This window comes from Haemaphysalis longicornis, unplaced genomic scaffold (assembly GCF_048455015.1).
Source record: "Haemaphysalis longicornis isolate Haplotype H1 unplaced genomic scaffold, Haemaphysalis longicornis Haplotype H1 scaffold_7, whole genome shotgun sequence".
NCBI lineage: Eukaryota > Metazoa > Arthropoda > Arachnida > Ixodida > Ixodidae > Haemaphysalis > Haemaphysalis longicornis.
The window spans coordinates 105,381,187-105,406,465 of NW_027526422.1; the positions used below are offsets into that span (position 1 = coordinate 105,381,187).

General features: G+C 47.1%; 1 protein-coding gene across 1 annotated transcript in view; it reads left to right on the forward strand.

Moving 5' to 3' along the window:
- LOC144144757 (solute carrier family 13 member 2-like) overlaps positions 1 to 25,279 on the forward strand; it is a 71,645-nt gene that overhangs the window by 190 nt on the left and 46,176 nt on the right. The window contains exons 2-6 of the mRNA XM_077676268.1: positions 11,656 to 11,771; positions 13,574 to 13,707; positions 15,874 to 15,946; positions 18,711 to 18,848; positions 20,576 to 20,692. Of these exons, the coding sequence (XP_077532394.1) occupies positions 11,656 to 11,771; positions 13,574 to 13,707; positions 15,874 to 15,946; positions 18,711 to 18,848; positions 20,576 to 20,692 (578 nt within the window). The remainder of the gene's footprint in view (positions 1 to 11,655; positions 11,772 to 13,573; positions 13,708 to 15,873; positions 15,947 to 18,710; positions 18,849 to 20,575; positions 20,693 to 25,279) is intronic.

Consider the following 25,279-nt stretch of genomic DNA (forward strand, 5'->3'; position numbering starts at 1 on the left):
AATTTTTAATAACACGATAGCCTCGCTAAGCGTGGTGGTATATTTTGTAGCGTGAGCTCCACTGGCCGAGGCTGAGCAGTTTCGCCTGGACATTGAAGGGCCGTGCTGCGCAAGCGCGAGGAGCGTTGGATTGGATTGGATTGGACTTGGCTTGGATTAAGTTGGGTTGAATTGGATTGAATTCGAAATCTAATCCAATTGGAGTACGGGTGTGCAGAGAATTCGGTCTGCACATTCGCCGGTCTGCGCATTCCAGAGGAGTGACATCATAGCCACGGCAGATGCACTGGCGCTGACGCTGGCGCCTCGGTTGCGCAGTAGCCGAGTCTGACGCTGCGCCGGAGCCGCTTCATAGCCGTTTCGCGTGGTGCACATGGGTGAGGAGCAGTGACTCGACTGGACATAACTGGACCGGACAGGGTTGCATTGGATTGGATTCGAAATCGTTTTATCAGCACTAAGCATGATAATCAGCTAATCCTAGACAACCAGGAAACCTAAGAATAACCAGCTGAACCTTACCTCACGCTACGTATATCCTGGCATAACCGAGCTAAGCCACTGTTAATTTTTGTTAAACTTGCAACAAATCGGCGACAGGAAGGATTAAAGTGATTTTCACGTTCCGTACGTCGGTCGTGAATAACAACTTGTCTCCCGTAAAGTTGTGAAGTTGAATAGCACAAGCGTTTCAGAGCGAAGCTACCGAGATTTGGGTCCTGTCAGGTGTTCCTTGAGGTAGCCGTTCGTAGCGGCCTGACATTCAAAGCATGCTTACTGTAAACGTACGAACTATTGTGGGCATAAAAATTGCGCTATGAGATCAAATGTGTATATGAACGACCATTTAATACTGGTTATTTTTACACCATATCACTTGTATATAATATGGTGTAACTTTTTTTTCACCATATTGATAATCATTTCCATCATCAATAGTCTACTAAGGTCCACCGCAAGATGAAGGCCTTTCCCACCGCTCCCAACCGTTCCCGTCGCGCGCCGCTCGAGTCCATTATTTACCTCCGAAATTATTTCTCCCCTCCGTCGAGTAATTGGCCTTCCTCATTTCGTGCACCTTTCTGTCTCCGTCACCCTGGCAGTCCACCGATTCTCCTTCCACCTAACTACGTTGCCAGCCCAAACCCATTTTTTTCTTTATTAGGGGCGAAGCTCCTTAGGGCGTGGGTCTGTCCATCCTCGACGTATGTATGTAGCCACCTCTAGTTTAGTTCTTGGATTGTTTACTAGATGGCGTGGCTACCTCTAGTTTAGTTCTTGGATTGTTTACTAGATGGCGGTACTTGTATATGATGAAAAGATGCGCTTGGATTGTTTACTAGATGGCGTGGCTACCTCTAGTTTAGTTCTTGGATTGTTTACTAGATGGCGGGGAGCGTTGTAATAAAATCCGTTCGCTGTTGGCGCGCGCTCGGAGCCGCCCGATGGATAAGGCTGCAGATGTGCGAGCCCGCGAGGAAGAAGCGCTCCGTGAAGCTGCGCGACGCCGCCGCCAAGATCCTGCCGTACGTGAGCGGGAGGCCGAAGCGTGTCGTCTGGCTGCGCGACGACGCCGCCAAGATCCCAGCGTTCGAGAACGAGAGGCCCAAGCGTCACGGCAACGGCGCGAGGACCCTGCCGTACGCGAAGCGGCACGGCTGCGGCGCGAAGAGCATCTCCAAAACGTCAGAGAACGGGAAGCGGCGAGAAAGCGGGCGTATCGGCAGGCAGACCCCGATGCAGTGAGAGCTCGTGAGGCGTCTGCAAAACGCATCAGGCGAGCTCAGCCCCAAGGTGCCGACGCGCGGTTTAAGCGAGACTTTCTAGACGTTACGTTCGGACAGAGATGTAGTGGGCGAACTTTCACTGAAGAGTCACGGTTTTACCGATGATTTCCCTTCAGGAGCTTCGCCCACTCATCATCATTCACCCCGTGGATATGCTGTGAATTTTTTTTTGAACGATCATATCTCCTACTCCCGTTTGTTTCTTGATAAAGGAAGCTGGGAACCTAGTTTCCTGTCCCTAAGTGCTCCTCTTATCGTTCCACGTTCCATGGTTCCTTGAGCCGACCTCACCTTGCTGTCCGCTCCTTTAGTAGGGCGCCAAGCTTCCGCTCCATATGTTATCACCAGCTGTATGAATAGGTTTCATAGTCTTCTTTTGAGTGACAGCTGGAGCTTAATTTTCATTAATTCTTGGTACATGTCGGCTGCAGACCAGCTCATACCTATTGTGCACCGGATTTCATTCGCGTGGTTGGGGTCAGCACTAACACCCTGCCTGAGGCAGCTATAGTCTTGTCCTTGGGCTGGCGTTTCGTTAGCTATGCTGAAGAGCGCGCTTTCGGCATGCTTTGGAAGGTGACAAAGAGGCGACTGGAATGGTGGTGGAGGAAAAGTAGGGACGGGATAGGTACGCAGGCGGAGTAATCATACGGGTGAGAATTTAGAGGAGCGGGAGCGGGGGGGGGGGGGGGGGGAGGGGCAATGAGAGTTTAAAACATGGGTGAGGGGGAAATTGGAGGGGGGGGGGGCTAATCTATTAGGTTAGCTACGAGTAGGGCAAGCAACTGGAATAAAACAGGCAAGTCGGTTGCTGACAACCTACGCCCCGATTCAAAGGGAGAGCCACTAATCACCCTCATCATCATTCCGCATTACTTTATATTCTTTTTATTAATTTCTAGTCCCACGGACAGCTTTATGATCGTACTTCAGGTATTTTTGCATCTGTTCTGCAGTCTCGATTTTCAAGATTACAGAAGGGAAAAGGTTTGGGCGTGTTGTTTCATCGTCAGACGGAAAACAAGCGCTAAATATAAACACAGGACGAGGAGTGTACGGGACACGCGCTAACATTTAACAAAAAGTTTATTGCAGAACCAGCGCTTATAAACACGTCTGGCCAGCATGAAGAGAGGGGAAAGGAAAGGGAAACATCAAAAACAGTGGGCAAAACATGAAAAACAGTGACGTGCCGCCTATGACAAGAAATCCAATTCAAGTTTCGATAAAGCTATACAGACGGCCTGCTGACTCATTGATCCCGCGACGTTGCTATCTCTGCCGCTTCACAATTTCTCTTGTCAGGCCCGAGCGGTGAAAATACAAGACGGTTGTTTGGTCGTACAGGGGATGTCACAGGTTTCTTTAGACACATTTTTTACAGTGGGCAGCCAGCTGGCCGTCGGTGGCAACGCTCCTGACCTTGTTCTTGTGCTCTTGGAGGCGAACGTTTGAGCATCTGCCGGTCTGGCCGATATAGTGCCTGCCTCACGACAGAGAAATTCCTCTGTCGTGAGGAATTCCTCTGTCGTGTACACGACGCTACGTCGGCATTTCACAAAGGCGTCTCTGTGCTTGATGGCGCAGATCGGTTTCCGCGCACGCGTGGGACAGCTCAACCTGCTCAAGGCCAAAAGCGCTGATTCTGCAATAAACTTTTTGTTGAAAGTTAGCGCTTGTCCCGTCCACTCCTCGTCCTGTGTTATTATTTAGCGCTTGTTTTCCGACAGTCTTTAAAGATTGCGCCGTCTGTTAACCTCAAATGGCTAAAGTATTCTTTTTTCATCCTTAATCTTGTGTTTTCTAGTGGAGCTTGCATAGCACCCCCTCGTTACATGATGTGAACAGTTTTTGGCACAATGGTATCTCTCTGACTTACTCCCTTTAGGATTGGGGATTTGTTGTTTTGCTTGTGAAGGATGATTCTACTTGTACATCCCGTATATATATCGTCTAAAAGTCGTACGTAGGTATCTTCAATTAATGCTTCCAGAGCAGCTGCGGTATGTACTGAATCAAATGCTTTTTCGTAGTCTATAAATTCCTTCTTAAAGGGGTTTCGCTGAGCTCTGCGGATTTCTATATTACTTTATTACGACATGGATGTGATGCAGTGTTTAATATTTCTTCCTAAGCCCAGCCTGGTCTCTGGGGTGTTGGAAACCTAGGCTCTCACTAATGTGGTAAAATAATACTTTGGAAAAGCTTGTATAGAGCTGAGAGTAGGCTCGTGGGTCTGTAGTTCTTATGTTCATAGTATCTCCCGTCTGATGAATCAGAATTACGGTGGCTTTTTTCCAGGCTTCGGGCCCTTTTTGAGCCCTAAGAATTCTGAAAATAGTGCACCAAGATTTTCTGGTACAATACCTCTTCCTCCCTTTAACATATCCGCGGTTATGCCGTAGTCCCCAGCGGCTTTTCCTCGTTTTATACCGTTGAGAGCCTGTTCTACTTACTGTTTAGTTACTCGTGGGGCATCGCAAGCTAAGTTTGTACGCTTAGCGGTTTCCCCTGGTCTAACGTCGCTGGGGTAGAAGCATGGTGTAGAATCGTCCTGCTACTTTTATCATCTTCTACATGCTGTGCGTAGCGTTACGGCGCTCGTCTCTGGGTGCGTACATTTTGTCATTGCCGATCGCTAGCTTCCCTTTAGTTGAATTTTCACCAGTATGGTGAAATTTCATCTGATCTGGTCAAGCAAAAGCGCGGCAATTGTCTCCATGCTGAAATTACCGCAACAAGCGGCTGTCTTTCTGTGCAGTAGATTCTTGTCGAAAGAACAATCAACACAAGTAACTTCAGGGAAACTGAGATTTTTCAGTCTGTCATCGCATGGCCCATTGTGAACTGTAAGTGAGAGTAGTTTGGTTGGTTGAGTGATTTGGATCAAGGTTGTCTCGCGACTTCATGTTAGATGTCACGTAGGTTATTTAAAAATCAACCCTGATTCACTGCCTTAACACCATGAACGCTTAAGTCAACAGCGAAGCTGCCTAGCCTTCCCTAATCGCAAGCCTAAGCTTCATCATCATCATCATCATCACCAGCCTATCTACGCCCACTGCAGGGCAAAGGCCTCTCCCATTATTCTCCAATTACCTCGGTCCTGTGCCAACTTTGACCAATTTATCCCCGCAAACTTCTTGATCTCATCTGCCCATCTAACTTTCTGCCGCCCCCTGCAACGCTTGCCTTCTTAGGGATCCACTCTGTTACCCTTAATGACCAGCGGTTATTTTGCCTTCGCATTACATGCCCTGCCCACGTCCATTTCTTCTTCCTAATTTCTACCAATATGTCTTTAACACCAGTTTGCTCCCTGACCCACTACGCTCTCTTCCTGTCCCTTAATGTTACACCTATCATTTTCCGCTCCATTGCCCGCTGAGTCGTTCTCAATTTAAGTTGAACCCTCTTAGTGAGCCTCCAAGTTTCTGCCCCGTAGGTGAGTACCGGTAAGATGCAGCTGTCATACACTTTGTTCTTCAGCGACAATGGTAGGCTGCTATTCATTATCTGAGAATGCCTGCCATATGCACCCCACCCCATTGTGATCCTTGTAATTATCTCTGCCTCATGGTTGGGATCTGGGTCACAACTTGGCCTAAGTAGATATATTCGCTTACCACTTCCACTGCCTCGCCACCTATTTCAAACTGCTGTGCTGTCCCGAGTTTATTGATCATTACTTTAGTTTTCTGCATATTAATTTTGAGGCCCACGGTTCTACTCTGTTCGCCCAGTGCGGAAAGCATGCTTTGCAATTCGTCCCCAGAGTTACTTAGCAAGGCAACGTCATCAGCAAATCTGAGGTTACTGAGGTATTCTCCATTAACCCTTACTCCCACCTGTTCCCAATCCAACGTTCTGAATACTTCTTGTAAGCATGCTGTGAATAACATTGGAGAGATTGTGTCTCCTTGTCTGACCCCCTTCCTTATAGGTATTTTAGTGCTCTCCCTATGGAGTATGATGGTAGCTGTAGACCCATTGTAGATATCCTCTAGTATTCTTACATAATGCTCATCTACCCCCTGGTTCCGTAATGCCTGAATGACTGCTAGGGTTTCGACCGAGACAAATGCTTTCTCATAATTTATGAAGGCTATATATAGAGGTTAAGTATACTCAGCGCACTTCTCTATCACTTGATTGATCGTGTGAATATGGTCCATTGTTGAATAACCTTTACGGAACCCTGCTTGTTCTTTAGGTTGACTGAAATCTAAGGTTGCAGAGGTTCGGTTAGCGATTACCTTGGTGAATACCTTGTAGACGACTGACAGTAAGCTGATCGGCCTGTAATTTTTCAAGTCCTTCATGCCGCCTTTCTTATGAATTAGGATGATGTTCGCGTTCTTCCAAGATTCCGGTACCATTGCGGTCATTAGGCACTGCGTATACAGGTTTGCCAGTTTTGCAAGTACAATTTCTCCGCCATCCTTCAAGAGGTCTGCTGTTATCTGATCCTCACCAGGTGCTTTACCCCCTTTCATTTCTTTCAAAGCCTCCCTTACTTCTTCGGTCGGTACTGGTGGGATGTCTATCTCCTCTAAACTACTGTCTCGTTCGGCATTATCCTGTATGTCCCGGCTGCTGTACAGATCCCTATAGAACTCCTCGGCCACTGTGACTATTTTATCCCTATTTGTGATGACATTGCCTTGCTTATCCTTAAGTGCATACATCTGATTTTTCCCCACGCCAAGACGTCTCTTCACTGCTGTGAGGCTACCTCCGTTCTTTACAGCGTATTCGATCCTCTCCTTAATATATTTCCGTATGTCACCTGTCTTACGCTTATTGATTAACTTCGAGAGCTCGGCTAGTTCTATTCTGTCAGCTGCGGTAGAGGTTCTCATTGTTTGCCGTTTCCTGATTAGATCTTTCGTCTCCTGTGAAAGTTTACCAGTATCCTGTCTAGCCATAGTGCCCCCGACTTCTAGTGCACACTCCGTGATAATGCGTGTAAGGTTGTCGCTGGCTTCCTGTGTCGTAAGCTCGGCTTCCTCGTTAAGGGCGGAATATTGGTTCTGCAGCGCGATCCTGAATTCTTCTACTTTACGTCTTACTCTTAGCTCATTTATCGGCTTCTTTCGTACTAGCTTGTTGCGGTCCCTCCTCAAATCTAGCCGAATTCGAGATCTTACCATACGGTGGTCACTACACCTTACCCTTCCGAGCACTTCCACATCCTGCACGACGCCAGGGTTATCGCATAATATGAAGTCTATTTCATTTTTCTCCTCCCCATTCGGGCTCCTCCAGGTCCACTTCCGACTCTCCCGTTTACAGAAGAAGGTATTCATTATGCGTAGGTTATTCCGTTCTGCAAACTCAACTAGTAGGTCCCCCCTGCTATTTCAACAGCCAAGAGCATAGTTCCCAACTGCCTTGTCTCCAGCCTGATTCTTGCCTACTTTAGCATTGAAGTCCCCCATAACTACGGTATACTGTGTTTTTACTTTCGCCATTGCCGATTCCACATCTTCATGGAAGCGTTTCACTACTTGGTCGTCGTGGCTAGATGTGGGCGCGTAGCCCTGCACCACCTTGAGCTTGTACCTTTTATTGAGCCTAATTACAAGATCTGCTGCCCTTTCATTAATGCTATAGTATTCGTCTATGTTACCAGCTATGCTTTTATTGACTAGAAATCCCACTCCCAGTTCTCTTCTGTCCTCTAGACCACGGTAACATAGGACGTGTCCATTTTTCAGCACCGTAAAGGCTTCGCCTGCCCTCCTAACCCTCCTAAGCTTCATAGAACTTCTGAAATCCAGCAGATGGATTGCCGTTCGTGCCAACCCAATTTCACGTTCTGCTACAGTTCGGGCATTCCCCTGGAAACTTTTGTTGCTTTTGAACTTGGAAAACTCCCCGCACGGAACACCTTTAGTAATGTTGGTGACGGTATTGGCGACACCGTGGACCCCAAGCCCCCTACTCACGCTGTAATCTACCGTGGCTACGAGTTCTAAGGTGAAGGGCAGAAACCACAAACAGTGGACGTCGGAGCCCAGGTCAAGCTCCAGCGGATTGGTTCCCTGTCTGTTTACTAGACAGGGAGCTCCGGGACCTTTTCAGCCATCAGGGTAAGCCTGACGAAGAAAGTACCCCCATCCGCTGCTTTTATACATGTATGGTTTTTTCTAAATTTTTCGAAACCAATGATTTGCCCCTTAAAAGGGGCCCCACCGACATATCCTTTGCATCCTTTCCGACCATAACAATTCCAAAACCTGAGAAGTACCCACGCTTCTTGGTAACTGAATCTCTTGAACAAGCCAGGCCTATTGTTTCACAGTCCGTGTCCTTGATTTCGAAGTTCTTAGAAAGCATTACAGGGGAATCCTATAAAGCTAAGAAGCAAAGAACCGGCGAGATCTTGGTCGAGGTACACAGTCAACAGCAGGCCACAAAACTCCTGAAGCAGACCCGAATGGCCGTTCTTGACATCAAGGTCACGCCCCACCGCAGCCTCAACAGGTCGCAGGGCGTGATCTCGGAGCCAGATCTAGCAAACGAGACAGCGGCCGATCTTCTTGAAGGCCTGAAAAGTCAAGGTGTGACAGCTCTCAGGCGCATAACCATAAGAAGAGACGATAAAGTAGTACCCACTAGACATATCAACCTGATATTTGACCGCTCCATCCTTCCAGATCACATCAGTGCTGGTTTCATCCGGTGCTTCGTCCGAGCGTACATCCCGCAACCGCGGCGCTGTTTCAAGTGCCAGCGGTTCCGGTATGGTACTAACTCGTGTCGGGGCCAACTAACCTGTGCCAAGTGCACCCAACATGACCATCCCACAGATAACTGTAGCTCACAACAACTCCTCTGCATTAATTATCACGGCCCACACGCGGCCTACTCCAGAAAATGCGAGAAGTTTCAACTTGAGAACAAAATAATAAACATAAAGGTCACAGAAAACATCACCTTCCCGGAGGTGCAAAAGAGGTTCCCCTCTTTTCGCCTGGGGAGGTACGCCAACGCGGCTCGCCGGTGGGCGGAGCGGAGTCTATTTTTGGCGGGGACCGAGTACCGCGAGTCGTACGTGATCCAGCCCCCGCCCCCATCTGGTTGCCTCCGGCGGCCCAACCTGCTACCACACCGCCTGCTCAGTCAGCAGTGGCTGTGGTGGTAACCACGTCCATTGGGGATGATGCTGCATCCGCTGTTTTCTCTCCACCGGCCCGAAGCACACGCGAGGGCACGGAGCAGATGGAGACGGAGGGAACCGCAGTAGTTCCCACCCCCGCTGAACCGCCTGTGCCACCCGGGGCGCTCCTGAAGCCCTCGGCGCTCACGGCTTGAACGAAGGGCACCGGAAAGGGTGCCAAGTCCGGGGTTCCGGTCCGCTGGTTACCCCTTCCAAATCTGATGATGGCATGTATGTCGGACCTTTCCTTTCTGCTTCGCAGCGGTAGTAGCGGGCCTCTCCATCGAAACCTCCAGCAAAGGATAAAAAACCCTCCCAAGAGTTCAAGCCCCGAAAGACCTCACGTAAATAGTCACACTCCAGTAGCTCTAACACATCATAATGGGAAGACAAAATATTGTTCAATGGACCTGCAGAGGCCTTCCTAATAATCTTGACGATGTATACGAGATCCTGCAGGCTAATAAGCCAAGTGTAATGTGTGTACAGGAAACACATTAGAATTCCAATCCCACAAATTTCTTGAATCGTTACATGGTGTTCAAAAAGGAGAGCGATGGCTGCACACACTCTTCTGGTGGTGTGGCCATAATCAGCAGGAAATCCTTAGCATGCCAACCTGTCACTCTGAACACTTTCCTTGGGGCTGTAGCAATTCAAACAATATTTAATAGGTTGATAACGGTATGATCCATATACATTCCTCCTGATCTTGCACTTTCGAGCTCTGACTTAGAGACGCTGGTTGACCAGCTGCCCGAACCACATATCCTAACAGGCGACCTTAATGTGCACAATTCTCTTTGTGGCTCTTCTCGCACGGATTCCCGAGGTCGCCTGATAGAGAATTTTCTTACATCTACAGGAGCATGCCTCTTGAACAAAAATTGATTGATTGTAGGGTTTAACGTGCCGACGCAACGCAGGCGATGAGGCGCGCCGTAGTGGAGGGCTCCGGATTAATTTCGACCACCTGGGGATCTTTATCGTGCGCCGAAATCTCGTACACACGGGCGTTTTTGCTTTTCGCCTCCATCAGAAAAGCGACCGCCGCGGCCGGGAAACGAACCCGCGACCTCGTGCTCAGCAGCGCAACGCCTTAGCCACTGAGCCACCGCGGCGGGTTCTTCAATAAAAATGAGCCCACATACATTAATATAGGACACAACACACACTCACATCTTGACTTGGCTATTGGCTCCGCAGTTCTCTTTCCTCTTCTCGAGTGGGGTGTGGGCACTGATCCATACGGCAGTGACCCCTTCCCCACCTCACTAGCGTATATAGGCAAAGGGCCACGCAGTCCATCTTCCCAAAGCAGGTTAATTGAAACAAGAACTAACTGGAATATATTTACAGAGACATGCAAACTACAGCACACATCCATTGGACACCTAGACGTTGAAGAACCTACCCAACTCCTCACGGCGCTCATCCTCGACGCCGCCGACATGTCCATTCCCCACGCCTCTGGTGCCGCGCGCAACCAGAGGAGGCCGTGGGGGAAGGAGGACTGTAGGCGGGCAGGGGACGAACTGAAGAAGGCGTGGGGAATCCTCCGTCGGTATTCTACGTCGGGTAACCTCATTTTGTTCAAAGTGGCCAAGGCGTTAGGAAAACGTGTGCGCCGTGAGGCAAAACGAGAGTTGGCACACCTTCGTGACATCCATTAATTCATGCACGGACACACGCAAAGTGTGGACACATATACGTAAGCTCAAAGGACAAGAGACACACAGCCTTCCCCTGGTTAGCACAACACGGGACACACCCGAAGGCCAGGCTAACGCACTTGCACAACACTTCAAACGCGTGTCTAGTTCAGCATACTACACAAACACTTTCATGAAACACAAAGCATCTGCACAAAAGAAGTCCCTGCGTGATTGCAACAAGTCGCACACTTCCTACAATTCTCCTTTTTCAAGTCATGAGCTGAAGTCCGGGCTGACCCCATGTAAGCCTTCAGCTCCAGGTGCAGACAAAATTACATACACCATGTTACAACACCTACACTCAGACACCCTTGAATCCCCTCTACATCTACACAACAATATATGGCTTTCGGAGTACATTCCATGCTCTTGGAGCGAGGCCATACTAGTGGCTTTCCTGAAGGAAGGGAAGCACCCTTCCTCTCCCGCCAGTTATCGGCCCTTTGCTTTGACAAGCTGCCTGTGCAAGTTTTTTCATCCCCTATTTGGTATTGCAAAAGTCAAGCAGCAACGTAATTTTAATTAATAAAACAACGCAATTATCACTTAAGTAATGATGTGTTGCCTAATATATGTTTAATATTTACTTTTGGCTCAAGAAAGTTGACAAGCATAAACAATGACTCCAGATTTAGTTATTTCGAAAAGCGTTGCCGATATAATGGTCTCAATCAAGCGTTCGTTTAACGTGTTTCTTGTGAGATTGGCGTTTGCTCTCCTCCTCGTTAGGCTATTACCTCACCTGCAACGCTTCAACCGCGTCACCACATTTTCCCCCCATGAAATCTTCGACCAAGAAGAGCTTCGCTGTTTAAAGACAGCTCAACAGGTCATATACCTTCTCTTTTTGTTTCTATTATTGTCACTTTATACGCTTGCGAACTCTCGATAGTTGTTCATTGCCTCGCGGCAGCATTGCTGCTTTATCGCGGTCATTTCCTGGCGGCCGCCCCTAAAACGTTTTTTCGTTTTGCTTTCCATTCAACAGAACGTCGGCTTCGTGATGCTTGGGTCACTGATTCTAGCGGCCGCTGTGGAGGCGACCCAACTGCACAAGCGCCTGGCACTCAAGTCAGTCCTCGTCATCGGCACCAGCACCCGCAGGTGGGGGCGCACATCAGTAACTGAATTCCGCAGTGTGACGTTACGGTAGTGTTAAGGCGGGCTGGAGATCCGTCGAACTAGTGGGCGTTACAAAGCTTTAGTTCTGAACGGCGAACGACTACAGGGCCATTTATTGTCTTAACAAAATCGCAGGTTTTAAGTAAGGCCACCCGTTAAGTTTTGTGCGAGAGATGTACGAGTTGATAACGAATGGAAAATTTGCGTATCGTGAACGCACTGTTCAAAGAACAGAAGTTCGAGGACACGAAGTTTCAAATGCAAAACGTTCAGATTTCGGCGGTGTGTTCTGGGAGACGTAAAAACGAGCGGGTACAATAGGGAAGAAGTTGAGGACAACCTCACACAGCGTTCTTCCCTGCTTTTGTCCTGTTACACGCACTGTTTCTATACGTATCAATGCTGCACCAGTTAGCCTAAGATTCCACAATAGTTACGCCCTGCACATAACGTGGCACCGAAGTGTTGGGCGGTTATTCTGGGTGCCTTCAAGAAGGTGCTGTGGCAGCACCATCAGTCTGTGCGGCCGTGAGCCCCGTAGGGTGGCCCGCCTCACTAGGAACCTCTGCGCCGCTAAGTGAGGCCATCGCTTACGAGCTTCTAACCTATGGTCTTCACGGCGCATCCGGAATGTCCAACACGACTCCGCCGCGTTAGAGAAGCGACGACCAACACGGATTCCCGGCGTTAATGACGAAACATATGCGTGGTTCTTTTTTGTTTTGTAGCGAGAGCTACAATGGACGTATTCTCGCCGTTTCGCTGTGACCGGTGGCCGCACCTCGGTTCCCTAGCTGGGAGCCGTTCCTAGGGAACCTGCGGCGGCTAGCGAACCTAGCGATTCCCTAGCCGCCGCAGCTTGCAGCGCCGCTCGCCGCGGCAAAGAAAAAAAAAACAGAATAAGAAAGGTTAAAATACAAAGAATAAAATTAAAAGTACATAAAAAAAGATCGTAAAATTTAAAAATAGAAAATTTGGTATGTTATAGAAGGGGCGGGTCGGTGGCATTCGTCGTCAGGCTTCGTCGTAGGGGCGAAACAAAGAGGCAGCGAGCCGGGGGGACGCAGGGAGGAGGAGCCGGACGCCTCGAGAAGCGTCGTAACCGTCAGAGAACCAAGCTAAACTATTAACCATACCTCTCGCTACGGACACCCAGGCATAATTGAGTTAAGCCACAGCGAAATGTTTATTTCTGCGATGCGATACGATGCAATGCGTTTGCCGCGTGACGCGTCGCACTCCTTCGCTTTTTATGAAAACGTCGCCAGGCCACAGCGCCGGCGTTATTGCTCAATCATTCGCTTATGCTTTCGCATTATAATAGTGCAAAGAACGTTAGGCAATTTTGATGGTTGTCGCTACATACGAATTTAGACAATTCACGGAAGCTCAAACATAGGAATGCCAAAACTGACGGTTTGGTGGTCATTGGCCTTTGGTGCTTTTGCTCCAATAAAGTGCACATATAACAAACACATAGCAGTTGCGCTATTGACACTGCCAATTTCTGGTGTGGATGCCCACAAGCACGGAAGATTTTTATCCGCATAGGTGAAAAAGCTGTAAATTATGTACGTATCCGTGAGCGATGTAAAAATGACATAACAGCTGTCACAAGATGACGACGAATGCATGACGAAAACTAGTAATCTTGTCTTGAACATACATTTAAAAGACTAAAAACTATTTGCTTTGAAATCTAAAGTTAATGCAAAATAAAATAGAAACTGAAACGCTAGCCGCCAGCCGTATCCTGTTTTTGTTTTCCCTTCTTTTTCTGGCAGGATCGTGCTCGGGTTAATGCTGGTTTCAATGTTCCTGTCGATGTGGATTCCCAACACAGCCGCGGCATCAATTATGTTCCCTGTCGCCATGGCCGTAATCGAACAGATGGAAGCAAGTGCCGAGTCCCCCGATCGTGAGTGCTGCGTTTATTCATTCAGCTAATCGAAACACGCAAAAATACCCGGCCTTGACAGTCGTATTGTGCTATTTGGATCCTCAGCATTAATCGTACATGTTCGCCCCAGAGGCCATGTTAAGAAGCACACAAAATAGTTTTTGCAGCATTTAACAACTGTTACAGAGGGAACTTACGCTTATGGAGAACAAAACCATATGAGGGTTCTCTCTTTTTGAAAAACTCCTGCACCTTTCCGTCTAACGACGACGATGAATTGGGCCCATGCCCAGTAAATTTACGTAGTTTTCGTCGACTGAAGCAACAAATCTGCGAAATCTCACAAGATTGTACCCTACAATACGTATTCTTACACGTACCCTCTGTGACAAGCTTTCAGGGGGATTGGAAGTCCTTTTGGATGTAAACGCGTTAAAGCCAATTTGAATATAATAAGGAAGTTTTGCGCTGGTTGTACAATGTACGCACACCGCTGGCTGTGCACTTTCTAGGCTGCGTAACAAGCGAGCTCAAATTAAGGTAAGTAAGCAAGATCGATGACCGAGAAAATATATCACGTAAAGCTGGACCGTTAAGAAGGAATCCTGTGTAGTATTGGAAGCCCGTGGCGTATTGCCACGTTGGTCTTAGGCATGCATTGTGAAGAGCGGAATAAGAAAGCTAATCGTAGCACCGGATCTCGAGAGGTGCGTAGCCATTCTTAACATGGGGAAGAAGGTAACAGGGAACGGGATCACTATACAGGGTGATCAAAGTCGACAGTTTTTTTAATTAGGCACTTAGATATGGGTGGAATACCACCTCTGCAGCGAGATTAGGCTCCCAGGGGTACACATAATTAGGTGGTCAATATTGATGTCGGTGGCTTAATTAACTAAAATTGAACATTTAACTTTTTGCGGCTGCAGTAAGCAGGCACGTTTGTATTGAAGAGTTAGATGCAATTGTTTTCTACGCAGTTTCATTTGGCAGAATTCTTCTGGCGCATATCGAACTGAAGTTTAATTGCAGTTCGCATGATTACGCATGCAAAACAGTGAGAACCGGCGCAAAGCTCCTCCTTTTATGACCTGCCTCCTGCGTACGGTGTTTAGTTTCACAACGGGGTGGAGGCGTAGGCAAAAGTGATTACTGTTGGCTGACGTTATCGCAACCTGCAGTATCCGGAACCGCTATCGAAACACAGAGCAAAAAGGAGGAGCTTTGCGCCTGTCGTCGCTATCATGCATGCGTAATCATGCGAACTGCAATTAAACTTCGCTGTTCGATATCTCAGAGTACGGATGCGCTAGAAGAGTTCTGCCAAATGAAACTGCGTACACACACGATTGCACCTAACTTTTCAACAGAAACGTGCCTGCGTACTGCAGCAACTAAAAAGGTAACTTTTCAATTTGGTTAGTTAAGCCACCGACATCATTTTCACCATCTAATTCTGTGTAATCCTGGGAGCATAATCTGACTACAGAGGTGGTCTCCACGAAAATCTAGGCGCCTATTTGAAGAAAAATCTGTCGACCTAATTGTGATCACCCTGTATATCCCCTCAAAGTTAACTACGGTTTGTGTCCCTTACCGTCACCACGAGGAGAAAGGCACTGATGAGCGGGGTCCGGCTATTCATCACGGGTACAGGCAGAGCACCCCTATTTCCTAAGAGGAACTGAACGTTGGCTGGTAATACGATCGCATGCCCGATTTCTGGCGGAGACGTACACGGACAAGCACCCAAACACAGTCACGTCGTTGAAAAGTACCACAGCAATGCTTCCAGCATTAAGCGATGGCGACAACGAGGTAAATCGCAGAAATATAACAAAGCGGACAGAATGAAACAAAGGAAATGGTTACAGGGTGAAGGTGAAGGTGGTAAAAGTGATATCGAATTGACAATTGCTCGGACAGAGAAATAAACACCTACGTCTGTAGACTTCAGAGTTTCCGCGTTAAGTGTATGCCGTGGTACATGAGTCCTTGGGTCGAGTGGCCCGATAGATATTTCATTGATTATCTGCCCTGATAAGAGAAAATTTCTTCCCATCTATATTTCCTAACATCCTCAAAGTCTGCAGCAGGGACTGCTGTCTTGAAGTATGCACATCTTGGACACGAGGTGGTTTGGCAAGCGCCTTACGATGTTGTTCACTTCACTCTAACGATCAGCTGTTCTACTGTCCCCGATGAAGACACCGACAGCCAGCATGGATGCCTTGGAGCACGCCGAAGTGGCTTTCCAGTAAGTGTGCGTTTTTGTAAAGAAAATATCGGGGCATTAGCTTCGTGATCTTTAGTAAGCACCGCGTCTACAAAGGTTTTTTGGGCTGAATTTACCCATTACGTGTCCACTGTCGTTTACAACACATCGCTGTTGAACCTTGCTGATGCTATTATGCACAGAATAGCTCAAGTGTGTTTAGTGACTGTTTTCGCTTTTTTAAATTACTGCGAAATTTGTTACCACAGGATGTTTTGTTCACATCAATTTGTAACACCAATGAATGCAATTAAAACCAATAAGAGCGCTTTAAAACATTCAGAACGAAAATTGCTTGGCGAACAATGATTTTCCCAGTAAGCTTTTGATTCCATTTATGCAAAATCAAAGCACCAGCGCCCCCAGCTTTTTACTACTTTCTCCCTAAGTGAGAATACTAAATAAGCACTTCATATCACGAAATAATGCAAATATAATACATTTTGCGTTTATTTTAGGTTAATGGAGGAAGCTGGGATAAAGGCTGATCAGAACAGCAGCTTGACATTAGAAGGCAACTTCTCTTACAAGCCAAACAGCAAAATCTTGAGGTATACTTAAATTAGGAATGAATATAACACATAAATTCAGTGCCCAAATGGTCAAGTTACGTGCATGCCAAAATCAACATGATGGTTATGTAAACGATTGTTTTAGTACACGTTTTTGGTTGCTAGGGTATTAGAAAATTTCATTTATTATAGTTGGTGGAATGGAGTACAAATCACTACCAAGGCTCGCAAAAAATGGCACTTTGTACGTGGAAGTGTTGATAAAATTCTGATGGGCGCGAAAAGCGAAACGCACATGTGGTCGAGATTTCGGCGTACGTTAAAGGGACAGACACCCGATGTTTGCCGAGTATATATTCTCTATCCCACATGAAAGGACATCACTTAGAGGACCTTGACGAGAAGCGGTTTTGCTGACCACGCCCTAGAACGCTTTATATCGAAATTTGTAGATCTACGAGTCGTATGTGTCCCTCCTAAAAATAATGCTGACAACCATGATACAGAGTAGCTCGGCAACATACTTTTTTGAGTATGCGAAATAAAAAACGATATTTAAAAACTTCTCCCCATCTAAAAAAGTTTGAATCGCAGGCTTTCCTGTTCGTTTACGTGTTTTTTAATGCAACGGTCTGTTTTACACGGATGCGCCATCTGTTGGGATAGACGATAGGTAGAAGCTGTCTTCACGTTGTGGAGGTGGGAAGTTCGATTCCCCCGGGCGCTAAGTTTTTTTAAGCTCCCGTTGGCGTATGTGGAAACTGAAATCAAATATTTTTTGCAGAACAAATGCCCCTGCCTCAGGCAGAATCGTCAAAGCTCCTTCACTGGGTCAGTTTACTGAACGCTGCCGTTGATACTGGGCATGGAGGCTCAGTTAGCCACACGGAGAGCAACCCAGCGACGGCGGGCGGCGTGTCTTTAAAATTTTCAAAATAATGGTTAGAAATACATATAAAATTTAACCTTGTACAAATACTTGCGTGAAAAGGTTTTCAACACGCAAATAAACGTTGCAGCAGTTATTGTAGATGCTACGCAGCTGTAGTGGTGCTGTTGTCGCACCGTTCCGTTAGAGATGTACAGGGCTGAGAAATTGAACATCAGAACGGAAAATTTCTACGATAATTCCCAGGGCAGTGCTTTGCTTTTTGAGGCTAGAGCAGGTTGCCTGAGAACTAAGAGTTTTGTGGGGAAGTATTCACAAAATGATGGGGTATGCGTGGTCTGCGGCAAAGAAATCGAAACCATGCGGCACATAGTGCTCGAATGTGAGGGTATCGATCCAAATCTACATGAGGGAAACATTCGGCTTCCAGAAGCCCCAGGATTTAAGGTTAGCAGAGAGGAAGGTAACTTCAAGGCGGTCGAGGCGACGAAAAGAAGATTAGAATGCTGGTGGAGGAAAAGTAGAGGGGAATATTGCCGAGGACAGTTACCACCTGTAACAGCAAAAAAGTACTTTGTGCCTAATAAGCTGTTTGTGCCTGCCATAAGCAGCGCTAGTAGTAAACCAAAAGTAGAAAACATGGATATATTATTCCTTTTTGGTAACATGATATGTCATCACCCCGCTACAAAGGGGAGACCAATAGCAATCATCATCATCATCATCATCAGTATTACTGAGGGGTGTTCGTTTTGAGGTTTTATATTTTAACACAAATGCCTATTATGCCGCGATACCCCAATATTTCACTGACGTCATATCCGTCACGGAAATGATGCCAGTACAGCTTTGCCGAATCGTCCGGCCAGCACAACGTCGCTCGCGAAGCACACCCACAAGACAGCCGCCGACCCGTAAATCATGCTCAGCTGCAGATTTCGTTGCACATTTCACTTTCGTGTTTTACTGATTCCTATGACTGAGGAATAAACCAGTTTTTAATGAGAAAAAGTGGGAACGTCGAATTATCCCAATTTCCGAATTAACGGTGGCCGAATTAACGAGCTTTTACTGCAGCTACATGCATCCGCATACAAGTTGCCGGCGTACACTCTGCTGCAGGTCGTGAGGACTTTGCAAACTGCACTATGGTTTATGCACGTGGCCCTGCCAGCTGCTGCTTTGTGCGTTCGGGGGTTATTCTCTTTGTAGTGGATTGCCGTAAAAGTTGAAAAATTGCTCAAATTACTGGGTGCCATGTAAACACACGACATATACTCACACCGCATAGGCATAGGGAATGCGAAAAAGCTGATATGACCTACGACTAACCTTGTGTTCACAGTCGGGCTGAGGACGCGGTGCGGCTAAATCAGGTGCGGAAGCTGATGCTCCTGTCCGTCGCCTACGCTTCCAACATCGGCGGCACGGGGTCGCTCATCGGGACACCGCCAAACCTGATTATCCAGTCGCTCTACGTCGAGTGAGTGACTGAATTCATGTAATTCCTACATCAATAAATTTGCCGAGAAACTGCATTACTGTAATTTCCAGTCTTTTTAACATTGCTTCTTATATAGTAGACTCCAGTGCTCTATTAATTAGGTCAAAATTGGTTGGGCAAGTAACACGAATGCAAATTATTGTTACTACACAAAAGTATCATTAAAAGCACGTCCTACGGAGAAAAATGTCCGTAAAACATTAGTGTAATTATAATTACGTTGTCCCAGCAGATCTGGCATCTAATGTGACAGAGGGGATAAACCTGAGCGCTACGCTATGTGACCAGACGGGAGAGCGAAGGAAAGTGTCCACTTTTTGCCGCTTCGAATTCCCGGCTAAGGCAGAGATTGTGTATCGTGTAAGAGCATTCATTGTCCAGGCAACAACGCCGCCGCACTCTCCGCGCAGACAACCCGAAAAACATACAAACGAAGAGATGATGCGTACACACGTGATTAGCGTAGCGGCAGGGCAGCAGATTAGTTTTCCCTTCTGTGTCAGTGCCAATAAAAGAATCCCACGACCAGCCCTCAAAGCTGAGATCGCCCGCTATTATCGTCTCCGTAGTCATCCATTGCTGTTCACCTAAAGTTATCAAACGATATGTCACACAGAAAGTATTGCGATACGAAGCACGAAGCGACGGTTCAGTATAAAAGGGTGATTATTGTTACACAGCCAAGGAAGACGCAGAGTTCTCGGAGGAATAAAATTTACTGGAGCGAAGTTTTCCTCCGCAATGAACTTAAAAGAAAACATGAACGTCAAGGAAGCAGAAAAGTGACGTGCACAGATTAGCGTAGGTGAACCGAATACCACGGCGTTTGGCCTGCGAGAATTAAACACTGCGTGTATTTCTTTCTGGAACCGTCCGATTAAATTGAGAATACTGGCGATCAAAGAAAGACATTGTGGTCTTGTGACGATAGGGCGAAACACTCTCCCTATCCAATAAGGTAGCCTGTACGGAACACAAGAGAAAGGGAAGTGAACATGCACGTCACTTCGAACCCAGATAGGACAGCCGGGCGTGGCCAGGTGCTGGCAACAACACACACAAGTAAGGAATGACAATTGCAATGACATCGCCAAGTCATCTACGTTCATTTGAACGCTCAGATGTGAAAAAGGGCTCGTATAAGTGAAAAAGGGCGTGTATATGGGCGTGCACTTAATCTAAACATTTAATATGTGAACAGTACATCTCTGGAAATTACTAGTTGCCAGACTCCCAGTTCCGACTACGATTTATCTGGTATAAAGCAGCTTGCCGCTACGGCATACGTAGTCATATATACGAACGCAAAGCCTTGACGACTGGTGCGGCAAATCAAACTATGACGCCTTAGCGGCTCATAATTCTCGCCTAGTATCCTTTCCGCCCTAACTTCACTAATTAACGCGACATAAATGCGTGCTTCTTGCGGTTACTGTTTTAACACATCACATTTTGTGACATTGTTCAAATCCAGTGCCTTCGCACGCAGGAGCATGTGGCTATATTAGCCAGTTACCAATCGTTGGTGGTTTCCAGACACTTATTATTATCTTGCTCGGTTTACAACTTGTCATCTACTGACGCAATTAGGGCAAAGGGCCGATTCACAATCACTTCCAATACTGCCCTGTGGCTGCTGCGGCCGCGGCTTGTAATAGGCTAGCAGCATTTGTATAAAAAAGGGATCTCGGCTTCTATTCGCGCAGGTTATTCAATCAAGACGACCTGACTTTCTTTGCGTGGATGCTGTACAACGTCCCTACCATGCTGATCAGCACTATCCTGGGGTGGATGTACATGATTTCGCTGATGGCGCAAGCAAGGTAAGCGTGCACTCTTCCGCCACGCTAGGCACGAAAGCACAAGGACATCCGCATATGAGAACTGTACAGTTCACCAATGGAACCAAAATCGATTTCCGTCACGCATTTCCCACCAACAAACTGAACATCGATTCGAAAGGCTCAACTGCAAGCGCCTACTTTACCACCTATTTAGGTTTGGCATTGGCTTCTGGGTGAGTGATGGTGGCCAGGTCCAAGTACTAGACAGAATTAAAATGCTCTCAAGGTGTGAAAATCACCTCTATAGAAACGTTAGAAGCAATTGGAAGAAAAATAAGCGAATATGTGGTCCTTTGTCTTCATAAGAACTTGTTCCGTCCGGCAGCCAACGTGAGCAGTTCAAAGCCAATGATTGAATAGCCCGACGAAATGTTGACGACAGAATAGCCAATGAAGAAATTTGGCGCAACATAGCCAGGGTACACGAGTTTAGCGCCCCTTTTGCACTAATAGTCGTAACAGCACGCTTTTATCTAGGAACAATGTATTCCACGTTTGTTTCTCACTGCACTTTGGATGACCCTGTAGTAACAACTGTATAGTGACGCTGCAGCCCAGTTTACCGGGACGCGCGGGCACCCTGGCTGTGGTTGTCCTGTTGGTGGACGAAGTTTTATACTTCTATATACTTAAAATTTATAGGCCCGTGTTTTCCTTAATTAGCAACAATGAGCCATTCTACACTGTGAAGGTGGAGGACCAGCAAAACAGAGATTACGCAGAATTTAGAACAAAGACGCGAAATCGGGCCGACAACAGAATTGTTTCGTGCTACAAGAGCTTGTAATCGAACGACACGAGCTCTTATTGTACAACGTAGCCCGTACTGCTGTGAAAATTGGCGGCGACGACATGGCCAAAGGTGAAGCGCCACTGTTGCTTGCTCGGACTCCACAGTTGTTTTCGCCCTCGTGAACACGTCTTCGGGCGCAGCTACCTGTAAGCAAGCAAGCACGCAAACTAACTCAAATACGCACATATACGAATGTCTCACGCTATGGAACACGTAGCGCTTCAAACACCCGTGGAGCTTCGCGATGGTGCTCGACGGTGGATGTCTGCCGCCACATTGAGGGAGCCGGAAAACTATCCAGGCATGCGATTGCAGCGAGGACAAACAAAAAGCGCACACGAGGTTTAGCCGGCGAACGTGCGCAGGAAAACCTTGCGCGAATACAACATCGCGCGTGTCGGCACCTCTTCACCATAGCTTCGGCTCGACGCGCTTGGGTGGGATCCGTGTCGCCACCTGTAGGAGCAGCGATACAGCTGCGATACAGAGGCGCGATACAGCTGCAACAAGCGGGACTTTAGAAATCTGTCGTGGGGTGGCCCCATGGAGGAAAGAAAAGGTTAGGAGAGGCCCTGACGTCACATTTGTGAAGCCGAGTCCCGCCATGACTTGAGCCCACGGAGCCCAGCACTCTATCCCATCATCCTTTGCTATCTCCGGTTTGATTTGACTAACATGGCGTCGCCCTGCCCTCCCGCTTCGAAGCGAAAACAGCTTCGTCGCTAAGTCCTCGGTGCGATGTCATGTTCTAAGCTGTTGATTTCGCCTTCAATATGCCCATTCTAACCCTCACCCAAAGTTTCAATCGAAAAATGGCCTTCATTTTTGAGATAGAAGGACGATTTTGCAGCTCTTAAGCCTGCCAAAGTAGCGTTTGTCGTCGTCATAGCAACAGGCTCGCGGAATGGCGAACGCAGACGACGGGAGCATTGTTTGGGGTGGTACATCACTGCGGTCTTTGCGCGCTACGTCTCAGCAGCGATAAATTTCACTTCACTTCACAACGAAGAAACACACAGTGAGCAAAGAACGAACTGTGGCTCCCGCCAACGCTGAGCGAAGGGGATTTTCCCGGCAGGTCGCCGGCGGCGGCAGCGGCTCGCTCCGCCAATCTCGACGCGACGTAAGCGCCGCTGCGGCCGGGATATAAGTTAAGGCCGTTTCTGACGGCGGAGTTTTCAAACTGGCCTAATCTAAAAACGTTTGTCGTAGCGACTGCGCTGGTTTTCAAGCGTAGCGAGGCAGCCAAATACCAAGTGCCTTAAAAATTTGTCCGTTCTATTCCCCCAAATTCGGCCGCCGCAGTTGTAAACAAGTAAGCAACATTGTCCATGGGCTCAAGAAAAATTACATTACTTCCTCCACACTTTTCGCCAGGCGGGTAAAGCTGGCTCAAAAATGTGTCTAAACACGAATGCCGCCATGATGCCACGCTGTAGTTGCCAGATCAGTAGTTGAAGATATGGCTAATAATTTTTCTTGAAAATGAGGCACAAATTTAGGGCCCTAAGCTAAAATTAGGCAACTTTTATGGCAATAACTGAGTTTCTTTACGAGTTTGTATGCTTTTTATTAGTTTTCTTGAAGTATTCATGTTTGACGAACAAAAAAAATGAAATTATAAGCAAAAAGAACACGTCGGGCTGAGGCGCCAAATTCAGTTTCGGTATATTGTGAGGAGCGTCAGTCGTGTGGGGCTAATTTACAAAGGTTCACTCTAACACGCCTTAGTGTCTGCTGTGTCATTTCGTTGCTTGCGAAGGCAAGCTTGCGAAGACTGCCGACGATACGGAATAAAGCCGCCGCCACCTATCTTCAAGGACACCTTCTCTACATGTCCGTAGTGGCTGCTGCCAATTTGAACTCGCCGTCAGCCGGTCATATCATGTTACGCGAAACATGTCTGGGCAGATCGGCTCCTTTTAATCGTATATGATTCGTAAATTAAAAACAAACAAATGTACGAACCATTTTACCATGCCTAGCGTATAACTAGGCTCTTGTTTACGGGTGCTGTTATACTTTCACTGAACGGTGTTTTACTTGAGTCAGAGATAAAACAACCGCCAACTAATAATAATAATGGTAACTTTATTTGCACGTAAGGTGGTTTTCTAGAGGAGGACAAGGCGAAGCCGAAAGGTAATCCCGAATGTAGGTGCAGAAATCTCCTGTATGGGTGTATGCGATTGGTGCATGCTCCTTCGATCGCTGAAACACGCAATCTGAAATTTTCGAGAATATATTTGATGCTTTGCATGACACATTTTTTAAATTCGGCGGATCAGCGACGTTGTGTAATTACGTATACTTGGACCTCTGCTCTCATATGGCCTCCCCCACCTGCACAGAGGAGGTGGAAGAGGAGTAAACTTCGTTTATGTGAAATGGGCACCCGTGTGGTGGGGCGTTAAGAAAAATTATTCTGTCCTTCCCTGGGTGCCTTCGCCAATGAACGGAAACGGCCACTTCTGTTCACGCCCAATTATCAGGACCACCCCGCCTGCAGGCGGTTTTGCCTGAAATGCCTGCGGGTTCGGCCGGAAATCTGTCTGTCAACAGAAACCGCCTAGTAAGCATGTTGAGGTAACACACATATGCGCTTTCTTGGGTTGCGGTGGGACCGTCATGTATTTTGTGCAAGGCGAAGTCGACGAAGGATATACGTCTCCCTTGAAAAGTAAATTAATTTGAGTGCACCTATAAATTGTTATTGCCGCTCATTAGTTCAATCATACTGGTTAATTTTGAAACAGCTGCCAAACATAACAATAGCAGGTGAATCAGACTGCCTAGCATGAGTCTATCGATCGCTAATATAGAGTATTCAACAGGATGGCAAGTTGGGCGAGTTGGTGCTGATTCATGTCGAAAACAGGCGCGGAAAGACGTAGACTAAGAGAAATACACAGGACGACGCGCTTCGTCCTGTGTCGTCCTGTATATTTCTGCGCGCGTCGTCCTGTGTATTTCTCTTCTTAGTCTACGTCTTTCCGCGCCTGTATTCGAGATATAGAGTATTCAGACACTTAATGTGCATTGCATATGGCAGTCATTAAGAAAGCCGACAATAAATTGAACTCTCAATTTGCGACAGTTACATCTGCACGTATCGGTTCAGCCAGGGCCATCTGGAAACGTTCTTCAGCTGTATACACTAGATAAAAGGAAGGAATGCGATATGCGAATGCGATACGCTATAGAACGAAGGAATTCGATATGTGTAGCACAGCTTTCTCATTTATGCCAACGTCAAACCGGTGGCCACAAAGGTGCCACACCAGACCTTGTAGAATTTCCACGCTTCCATTCCAGCGTGCTCACAGCAACAAGGATGATGACGAAGTTGCATTACCGAAGCTGGGCTCCAGTAATGCTGTAGCTGATTATGAAAGTTCTGGCTAATGTTCATTCAGATTGTGGTCATCAGCATTCTTATTTTCATCAAAAATAATGGGCCATTGCAATGCCATCAGTCCGTGTATCAGAAGCAAAAATAAACACAGAAAAAGCAAGAGGGTCACATGTACAGGCAATTCTTATCCAACAAATTTTATTTCACCACCAGTAATATCACCAGACCTCTAGGGAAGTTTGTGATAGTAAGAGCAAGGCTAAGATGACCTAATGTGCGACTTCAAAGAAAGGAAGAAACTGTAGAAGAAAGTTAGGGAGGTTAACCAAGGAAAGAAGAAGAAGAACTGTCCAGCTGGCTGTGCTACATGTGGAAATGGGAACAGTAAACTTGAAAGGAAAGAAAAGGACTGGCATAA